This window comes from Citrus sinensis, chromosome 5 (genome assembly GCF_022201045.2).
Source record: "Citrus sinensis cultivar Valencia sweet orange chromosome 5, DVS_A1.0, whole genome shotgun sequence".
In the NCBI taxonomy this organism is placed as follows: Eukaryota; Viridiplantae; Streptophyta; class Magnoliopsida; order Sapindales; family Rutaceae; genus Citrus; species Citrus sinensis.
The window spans coordinates 34,359,289-34,370,180 of NC_068560.1; the positions used below are offsets into that span (position 1 = coordinate 34,359,289).

A 10,892-nucleotide genomic window follows, 5' to 3' on the forward strand; every position below is an offset into this window, starting at 1 on the left:
AGAATGTCAAGACAAGTACTAAAAGACAAAGGAATAGTGACAAGAGTGCTTCCGGGAAGCAGATAAAAGAAACTAGTGATAGATAAATAAATATTTGCAGAAAAGATATTAAAAGCCGTTGAGTGGATAAAACGACAGAGATAAAGCGCCTGTTGCCGTTGCTATTTCATTTTCAATGTCGATACGAGAGTGCTCTCTGCTGCCAGTCTCGCTCTCTCACGCTCGCCACTTGCTACTTCGAAACCCTAACCTTCAATTACCGTTTACTTTTTGCATTGGATTGAAAATCTTAGAGAGTGGAAATCTTAGGATTAGGAGTGTGGAGTGAGAGTAGGTTGTTTACTTACACTGAAATAGAAGTATAAAATAGATATCAGAATCCAATTTATCTGTTTACTTTATCTTAGATTGGGAGTAAATAATTTTAAATTATAATTTTATCTTTATTTAAAGAATTATAATTTTTAATTACAAAACTAATAAAAAATATATTTAATGAATAATATTTATTTTATTATATTTGTAAATTTATTATAATTATTAATATTCTTAATTATGAACAATAAATTATTAATTTTAATACAAAATGAAACCTTATTTTATTTAATATAATTATATTAAATTTATTATTAGATAAAATAATAATATAATATTATTTAGTACAAAATTAATATTTTCTTAGAATAAACTATTTATTATTATTAATATTAAATAAATATAGTACTATTATTTTTAAAATAAAATAAATAATATTATATTTATTAATTCTCTATTAATATAATAATATTATTTTAAAATAATTTTAACTTAGAATCAATGTAAATTATTATTTAGTTAAATATAATATTATTATTCAAATAAATATAATAATATTATTCAAATAAATATAATATTATTTATTTTATTTTATTAATTATAAAATATTAAATTAAATTAAAAAAATAAAAGGGTAAAAAAAGGAGAAGTGGGAATTCTAAATTAAATTAAATTAAAAAAATAAAAGGGTAAAAAAGAGAGAGGTGGGAATCCACTCCCACCTCCCCCAATGGGAGTGCCACTCCCACTCCCCACTCCAAAAATGAGTGGAGCCCACGGAGTGGGATTCCCACTCCCTTCTCATTTTAAGGAAGTAAACGCTAGAGTGAGAGGAATCCACACTCCTCACTCTCATTCTAACCAGTAAACATATCCTAAATATTAATAGTTGCCATTTAAGATGCCTTTTTTTTTTTTTTTTGGCGCCTATTGAGTTTTTCATAGCATTTCTTTGAATTTCCTATAAATTTCCCATATTACAGACATAAAGCTTACCATGAGGAATTTTATTATTTAACAAAAAAATCATGAGAAAAATTGTGGAAATAAAAACATGGCTAATAATAATATGTTGGCAGGTAATTTTAAGTCCATAACTTATAATGAGGGCAGAAGCTTTCACGCATATTGATCCATGGAAGGACATGCTAGAACTAAAATTACAAATGAAATTTCAAGATAGCAACGGCATAAACAAGAACAGTGCCATTGGACTCTCATAAACACATAGTCCAGCATTAGCAGATATTCTCAGATCATTAATTACTGATATATTTTGTTGAAACCTAAATACAGTATACTGCCAATCGAGAATGTAATTTGTTCTCCCAAATCACATTATATATAGCAGAAATCAAGAGAAACAAATTTTGCATTGCAACACTCCCTAACTACATTGATCTACATTTGTCATCAGCCCTCCTTGATCTCACCTGATGAAAGTCTCTCTCTCTCTCTATTTTTTTTTCCTCAAATAATAGGGAATTTTTCTTCACGACTCGGTGACAATCCCTTTTCGACTATATATCAAGAGCCATTACTGCTCTGAAGTAATCATTGGGTCGATGTAACTACCATGAAAGAAGCTATTTCTCTATAAGATGACATTGCCGATTTGCCGCCACATTCTTTCTATGCAGGAGAAGCCAGTTCATAAGTTATCATATCTAAAGCAAAACATAATCTACCACTCCGCGGATTGAACTCTCCGAAGAACACGCGGTGGTCTTTTCTTCTCAACAACTGGAACCACTTTTTCCATTAGCTGCAGGAGAATCAATAAGAAAATCAATAATCAAGTAATTTAAGCTTTACTAGCCATTCTCATCATTGTAATTTACTTTGCAATAAAACATTGCTACATTTGTTCTGTCTATGATTTATGGCAATTTCATAAAGCGCCAGCAAAGCTACCCACTAGGACAGACTGCTTGACTGAAAAAGCATGGTAGGAAAATTAGACGGAATTGTCAATGTTTCTATGCATATCATCCTTGAATCAATCACAACAATGATACAACTATACTTGCAGACTTGAATATAGTTGAAATATATGGGTTTCTCTATATTACTCATGAATTAGATTATCCAAAATCAACTTCCAACACTAAAACACATTAATTCCCAAATTTGATGAAAAGTCAGACAGAGTTGTTTTGTTACCTGCTTGTACCTCTCCTTAGTCCTCTCCGCCTGCACAGGAAGAAATTTTGTTAGGCAAGAATAAGAAAAATCCATAGGGGTAAAAAAGAACTTGAAGAGAGCTAACACAATTAGTATAGCCTCCAATATGCATTTACAACTGGGCTTTCATATTACAAAAAGGGGATAAAATTAGACCTCCTAAACCACAGTAAACTAATGGAACATAAGAGAGTGTATATGTAATTGTTCAATGCAAACAAAATAGTGTTATGATAAATATCTTAAATTATATGCATAAACCACTATGCACTCGTGATGACACAAATCTGAAAAAAGCTAAATTGAATTTAAGCAATCATCGGTAATCAACTCCCATCTAGACATTATTTGTCAACTTCTATGAGAATGGGATGAAGGTTGGAAAAGTACTGCAAGAGAATGATGAAAGTTATAAGTGATCTCCAACTCCAAGTGATTGCTATCATCAATAATTTTCTTCAATTCTTAGTAAATAAATACCTCACATAACATCTATCCTAGAAAACATAACTAATGATTTATATAACAATGTTTTTAACACATGATTTGTCCGACAACTAACTGTCATTAGGGATGTCCACATAAAGTCTGTAACCAGTGTGGAAACAATTTATAAATAATGTGTGAATAATTTTTTTCAGGAAGCAGTGCTGCACCACTACAACCACAAATATAAGTTACTTCAATAAGTTTACATATAGAGATACACACACTAAGAAAATGAACTTATTAATCTGTGCATCAAGAACAGAAACAGAAAAATACAGGAATGGCTCCTTCGTCCCCTAATAGTTAAGCATCTGTTGTTTTTTATCTAGCAAACAACTTTGTTGTTTGGACCACTGAAATCAAACAAATCTTAAAGTTTGCTTCTCCAAGGAAAGATTTCAAACAAGTATTGAAAGTTAACTAATTAAATCACCACATATTTCAGAACTTCTTAGCTTGTGCTATTGGTAACCTAACAAAATTTCAGAAGACGAGGACAGGAACTAACAATTAAGATAAGACGTCATATTCAAAATGGATCACCCACATACAATAATCAAAAAAACCAAATCATTTAAATTTAAGGCATGTAAATACTAGAATACAATCTTTCAAATACCTTTACATGGTAGAATGTTAACTTGAGGCAGAGACAATGAACAAATAATTCATAACACTATCTGAAAACTGATAAATGACATGACCAAGCATGCTTGCTATGTGTTATTGATCAATTTATTAATCTTACAAACTCTCTTCAGCATCGGTAACATATCTAATTACCTTTTCTTTCAACAGCTGCTCGTTTTCCTCCTCGAGCCTCACTGCCAAAGATTCTAATTCCACTTGATAAGCCTGCAGAACACCAAAAATTCCAAATCCATCGATCAACAAAACAATCAGGATATGTTTGGAATTGAGTTGCAGCCACGACTGCTATAAATTGAAATCAGAGACAGTGAAGTACAGATGGGTAGGTGTTTATCAAACGCTTCAGCTGATGTGCTATCAAATCAAAAGCCTAATTAGAACAGAGTTTTGTGACCTGTTTCCTTTCCCTGGACCTAGCAGCGGACTCTCGGTTCTTGATCATCCTCCGTTGCCGCTGCTGCGCTGCCTTATCCAATGGCTCCAACATCACTCTCCCTCTCTTCCCTCTCCCGCCAACAACTTCCACTCCATTTCCAAACCCAACAATGGCCCCTTCAACCTGAAAGGGACTCGCCGCCGCCGGCTGATCAAACGCATAAACTCCACCACTCAACCTCTCAGTAACATTCGCAAAAGCTTTCACGTCCATGTCATCACCGCCAGCACTATCCTCAACAGCTCCCGCCTTTGCCAAAAAATCCTCCAAAGTCATCATTTCGTCAATCGCCTCCTCCTTCATCTCCTTCTTCTCCCCCGATACGATCTCCCTCCACACGTCGTCCACACTCTTCATCGCCCCCGCCGAGACGGCGCCGTTCTGGTCGTTCTCGTTCGCGATCAGATTCGAGTTCGTGTCGACCAGAGTGATTTGCGCGTCGAGAAGAGTGGCGTCCGTCGTCAACGCCGTCGTCGTGTTGTAGACGTTCCGTAAAATGCCGTCCACCGTCATTGCGGAAGCGAACTTCGACGCGTCAGTTAGTGCCTCTTGCTGCTGCTTTGTAGAAGAAGAAGAAGCAGTAGAGGACCGTTTTGAAAGATCCGAATTTCGTGTGTTTGAAGATTTCATGATTTTAGAGGACGCCATTTTAGGGCTAATCCTCAGAGATTCTCTCTAGAATTTTTCTTTGTTTTCGTTATATTAGTTGTACTTTTACAAAAAATTTAGGGTTTTGGGAATCTGATAATTTGATTTCTTGATTTTGGGGATGGTTTGTTACTCTGTTGGGATCGGGGAGAGTTGAGGATTTGACTGTTTTGAGTTTTCAGCGTTGAGTAAGAGAAAAGCGCGTGGGTTTCGTTTCGTCGTGAGAGGGAAATGTTAGAGTTACGGACAATAGCGGTGGCTGTGACAAGAAACGGAGCGAATCCGTCCGTCCACTCCTCGATAGGACAATGACATATCACATGTGAGTTTGTGGGGAGCCGACTGTAGACCATTTCTACGAATTTTTTTTTATTTTGAGATGATAGTTTTCGAATTTTTTAATTATGGTATGGGTGACGTGTCGATCACCGTGCATTGTGGCGCTCTTTGTAGTTTGGATCTTCTATGTTTCGTACTGGGTGACTGACTGATGACTGTGGGCTGAAGAAATGGGTCTGATGTATTGGGCTTTAAATTTCCAACATGAATTATTTATTTTATACCATTTTCATAAATAACATGAACATGGTATTTAATGATAAAGTTAAAACAAGAATAATCTATTAGATAACATAATAATAATTTTATTAATTATAAAATTTATCATATTGTTATAATATATGAGTGTCTGACACATATGATTGGATCCAAGTATTAGAGTACTCTGATACGAATACTTTTAAATCTTACGTAGAGTGTCTGGTTTTTATAATACAAAATAAACCCCCCCCCCCCCGCCCACACCCCAACCCCCAAAAAAAAAAAGCCTCAAAAAAATTTACTTCCCAAAATCTGATGAAGTGACCCGATTACTTTTGCACGCCCACAACATGAATCGTGTGTTCTATTTGCAAAGAAAATTGACGTAAATGGCCTAAAATATCAGTTATAAGATACAAGCAGCCACCCGTTACCAAAATTTGGGCACGGTGCCTGTGACTTTTAGACGTTACACCTAATATAAAATACACACACGCATATTATGTTACAAGAAAGCTAAGGTGAAGTAGCACAAATTTATTAAATATTGATCGATCAATTTCGTGTCCGAGTTAACAAATTGTGTGCTACATCCCGATCACTCTGAGACGCACACTCTTGAAGTTGAGATCTCCACGCATATCTCTTCAAGTTAAGCTCAGGGTCAAAGGTTGAGGTTATCTTCAATGGACTTCCAAGAAGTTTATTGATTACTTGCATGCATTGCTTTCTCTTTCTCTCAAATAATATGCATGTTTTCTCTTCCACATGAAATGCCCACGTAAAAACCTTCCACGTGTATACCAAATCCACTTTTTTAAATCTTTTTTTTTTCCTTTTAAATAAGTGAGATGTATATAGACAGAGAAAATGTTTGGAGTTTCACTTAATTTTCGTTATTAATCAGAAAAAGGTTTAAATAAAAGACGTAATTAGGCAGCAGAAAAAACATGAAGTTGTTAGGCGGAGCAATTTGTGCCTTTACAGGTTTCTTGCCAACTATTCTTCGCTCACCCCTCAACGTTCCTTCAACCGTTCTCGAAACCAAACCCTAACTAATTATTTAAATTATTTCCACTTGCTTTGCCGTGAATGTACATTTATACCCCTCCTACAATTATACATATGAATCATTTAATTAATTAATTAATTTCTGAATTTCTTCCACCTTTCTCTTCAATACTTGTATATATTAATTCCAATTAATCTAATTCAATTGAGATGGAAAAACTCGATTTTATAAGTGATATAACTCAGCACGCAATTCTATTTGGCTCCACATCTAAGAATCTTTAAATTAATTTATTGTAAAACTCAATTTTATAACTGGTATCAAAGACAATATTAATGATCATCATAACTGAAACACACGTACCCATATCTCACAGTTCGCAAGAAAGTGTAGCGATCATTCAAAAAATCATAAAATTTCACCACAGTAATTAGGTACTTTTTCTCTTAGAAAAGAGATAAAAATTTTCTCAATTTTTTATTTTAAATATCAAAAGTATCTAGAAACAAAATAAAAAATTAAACCCCCCAGTCTTGGATATTTTAACTTCTTTAACCTTAAATTTGAAATATTGAGAAATACTATAGATATTAATATATAGTTGATAGAGTTTTGCTGCATTAGTGGTCCTGTTCAGTTCGAATATGAATTAATCAGGGTCTAATGTGATTTTTGAATACCAGCTGATTTAAAAAACCGAAAAAAAAAATTAATAAGATGATGCTTTAATACAACAATAATAACGAAGATCCATGTTAATAGTTAGATACACGAAAGAGGAAACATAGATTGAAGAATGATGATGAGGATAATGACAAATTAAGGACAATGATAGCTCACAAGTTTCTTTTGGTTTTCGGCAATATTAATTCCTATGAACACATGTGTAGCCACACAACTCATAATCATATATAATAAACAAACCAATCAAGGGCGTGTTGGTAGTTTTGGACAAATATTTCTTCAGCCTCCAAGATACAGTTTAGGTGTTAGAGAAAAGAATGGAGTGTAAAGCTTACAAAATCATGCAACAGGATAAAGACAAGTTAAATTATGAATGATGATGGAGTGAATGAAGAAATAAAGCCAACGACAAAATTAAAGGAGGCTACCAGATGCAATAAAGGTTCCTCATGAGACGAGGGCTGCTCAGCAAATTTAGCCTTAAAGCTTGCTAAGAATTTGAATAAGTGATTAAAATTCTCTTTCTCTTTCTCTTTTGATCAGATTAGATAGAGTTACCAAAGAGATAGCGTTCAATACAATCCTTAAAACGCCTTTAATAATTTAGAGGCTTTGTATAAGTGTGTGTATTTTTGCTCAACTGACAAGCCTAGGAAGTTGAATATACCTGCTCATATATAATATTTGCATAATACCCTTCAGTATTTTCCTTTTAAGAATCTTAATTTTGTATATTCTTAGAAGGGAATGATCCAATTGTGGGGTATTTAATTTTCTCACTGGAAGTGAGAGCTCTGTTTGGTTTTTCTAAATTAGTCCAGGATATATCTTCAACTTTATTCTTATATAATTTATAGGAATTCAATAAGATGTGGGCAAAACTTAGAGCTGCAAACTCCAGAAGAGGTATCTTCTAATAGTGCATGCACAAGCACACACGCATCATATTAATTGTTGCTTGTTTTAATTTATTACCATCTTCTATATATCATTGACAACGGGACAATCATCATGAGTTTTACCCAAATTTATGCTTCTTCCATGAAACAAATTTTTTCATAAATATATCGAAATAAAGTGAAATTTTGTTATACTGATTTCTTTTTCTTTTTTTTGTGTTCTTTCGGGTACTTGTTCCTTTTTATCATATCAAATTTATGTATAAGACATAAGAAAAAAAATGTTTAGAATAATTTACTTACATAAAATTTGTTATTTATTCAATTATTTGCATATATTTCTCATAGGTTGCTTGTTTTCCTCATCTCAAATTACATGCATGAAAAGATTTCCTCATCTCAAATTTTTATGTACCATGTGTATCTTTGATGACTGAAATATTATTTATTCATTATATTTTTATTATTATCTATATATATCTTGATATCTATAACGTCAGTTGATATTTTCTACACATATCTTAATTTCAGATGACGAGGAATTGAGAGAAGCAAGAAAAAGCCTGAACATTAATGAAGAATATCTCAGCGCACTAAGAACAAAATCTTTTGCCGAATGCTTGTCCAAGGCTCAATTATTCGTTACCGAGCCATCCTCTCCATCCTGCCGCCATGAAAAATTTTGTGAAATCTTGCTTGAACCCGATCAAGACACCATACCAAGCATTCTCGAATCAGCTGTTCTTTCAAAGGTGCCCGAACTCAAAGACCTCTTGCTTAATTACTTTGATATAAGTGCTGAAGCGTCAAGCATTTGTGGCCAGCTCCTCAAGAACATCAATGATGTTCGATATGAGTACCGGTTCATTCAACTTGCCCTAGATACGGCTGATGATGATCAAACAGAACCTCACGATAAAGTTAAGTTGATTGTTTCGAACTTGAACTCGTTGATTATTTTAACCAACCCGTTTTCCAATCCGAGTACGAATGAATTCAAGGTCATTCATGATAAGTACTCTTCCGTGTTGCACAATTTGAAATCAAAGAGAAAAAAGGTGGCAAGAAAAATTAAGCTGATTAATTATGTGCATAAGGCAAGTGGGATTTGCATAACAGCAGTCTGTAGCTTAATTGCTATAGCAGCTGTTGTTGTTGCAGCACATGCACTCACTGCCCTACTCATCGGGCCAATGATTTTAAGCTTCCCCACAAAGTGCTTCAAGAAAAAGCTCTTCAACTTTAGATTCCTCAGAAGTGGGTTCCTAAGAAAAGTGAGGAAGCAGCTTGACGTGGCAGCCAAGGGGACTTATATCTTGAATAGGGATTTTGACACGATGGGGAGACTTGTTGCTAGGTTACATGATGAAGTTGAGCACAACAAGGTAATGATTCAATTTTGTTTGGATAGACGAGAGGATAAATTTGCTTTGCATGTAATGAAAGAGATTAAGAAGAATCATGTTGGGTTTCAAAAGCAAGTTGAAGAGCTTGAAGAGCATGTGTATTTGTGCCTTGTTACTATCAATAGGGCAAGGTCTCAAGTGATTAAGGAAATGGTGACAAGTTCTTCTTGTGTGGAAGAATTAAGGTAGTTACAGCAATTATATACAAGAAATGTGTTGTATAAAGTGTAAATTAAATTTTCTTTTTCTGTAAAATATAAATATTATATTTAAGCTCTTGGTTATGAAGAAGACTATTTGGAGCATCAATTTAAATTAGATCAGATTGAATTTGATATGAGTGTATAATGGCCACTTTGTTGAATGAAGTGATGTATTGGAAAATTTAAAAGTATTGTATTTGAATTAACTAATTCAAATTTAATTGTTACATTTTCTGTGGACTTTGGTTTATATGGTACTGTATGTATTTGAATGATACTTTTTAATAAGTGATGAATATAACTCACCAATTACCCACATTGATATCGTTTCATAAAATTAATTCATGATAATCTATTAGCAACTTATACTCAGATTAGATAATAATGAACATTTTACAATTTTCAACACTTATATAGAAGTATATATATTTTTTTTAAGAATTGCCAAGACGCATACTCAAATAATGCTTTATTACTCATTATCGATAAAAATAGCACTCGGGCTTTCTTTCTCGAATTCATTAACTGCGATTTCAATCTTAAAAATATTTGTTTTTGGTTTTATGATGCAGAAACATGTCACGTGTGACACCATGGATCCTGGATTTTGATTGGGCCGAGGTTAGGCACGTCCATGGGATGACAACTGTGGCCTCGAACAAGATCACAGCCATGATTATTATGTTGGGTATAATCTTATGAGTAAATGCAACTGATAATTATTATTAAGGTTCCAACTTTTTAGATTAAAAATTAACATATCACATCTGTACAATAATTGTATAGAACATGAATTGAAAATTTATGTTAATATAGCCGAGGTTCACTCTCATTTTTTGAGAGAAAAAATTGTTCTCGAATTCTTCTTATGAAAGATTGAATGTAAATAAGAGAATTTATTTATAGATGAGTTCGTCGTCCGTCTAAAATAATTTCTATTAATAATTCATTAACTTAACTTCTGTCAAATTTTAATGGATATTTAAAGCTTTACACGTAATCAACTATAAGAAGGCAAATGGATAATATATTGAAATTTTAATAACTTATTAAAAAATAGAAAAAATAGTGCACTCCAATCCATTCAAAAGACACGTACCTTTCTTTAAGGTACACACAAAATATTTTGAGCTCTTTATAAATTAAAAAAAAAAAACTCTCTGCAACGCTCTTGACTTTTTACTATTAAAACATGTCACACTAAACAATAAAAATAATAAGTTTTCTAAATAAAAAAACAAACTTGTAAAACAATAAACATTTTAGTAATAATTTAATCACGGTTCTTAATCCGCTGCGGAATATCCCTTTCTAGAGCCTTTATTTTATTGTTGAACTAATTTAATGATGATTTAAAAAAGTTAAATTAGGAGCGAGAGAGAAACCAACACGAGCCTGGCTTACTTTCAAAGAGAAGTGCACATG

At 33.1% G+C, this 10,892-nt stretch overlaps 2 protein-coding genes across 3 annotated transcripts; one reads left to right on the forward strand and one right to left on the reverse strand.

The window, feature by feature from the left end:
- Positions 1-1,464: 1,464 nt before the first annotated feature.
- Positions 1,465-5,005, reverse strand: LOC102616186 (G-box-binding factor 4). Of its 2 annotated transcripts, none has more exons than XM_006473001.4 (4): positions 4,034-4,995; positions 3,772-3,843; positions 2,479-2,508; positions 1,465-2,080 (listed from the first exon to the last, which is right to left on the reverse strand). In XM_006473001.4, the coding sequence occupies exons 1-4, from the start codon at positions 4,721-4,723 to the stop codon at positions 2,000-2,002; spliced, it is 873 nt and encodes a 290-aa protein (XP_006473064.2). In that variant the 5' UTR covers positions 4,724-4,995; the 3' UTR covers positions 1,465-1,999. The 2 variants fall into 2 exon arrangements, 1 of the variants encoding a protein (XP_006473064.2); XR_370180.4 differs by having other exon boundaries at positions 2,033-2,080; positions 3,956-5,005.
- Positions 5,006-7,488: 2,483 nt separating this feature from the next.
- Positions 7,489-9,625, forward strand: LOC107176360 (UPF0496 protein At1g20180-like). The gene is made up of 2 exons (XM_025096880.2): positions 7,489-7,865; positions 8,390-9,625. Exons 1-2 carry the CDS (start codon positions 7,829-7,831, stop codon positions 9,451-9,453), a joined length of 1,101 nt encoding a protein of 366 aa, XP_024952648.2. The 5' UTR covers positions 7,489-7,828; the 3' UTR covers positions 9,454-9,625.
- Positions 9,626-10,892: the final 1,267 nt, after the last annotated feature.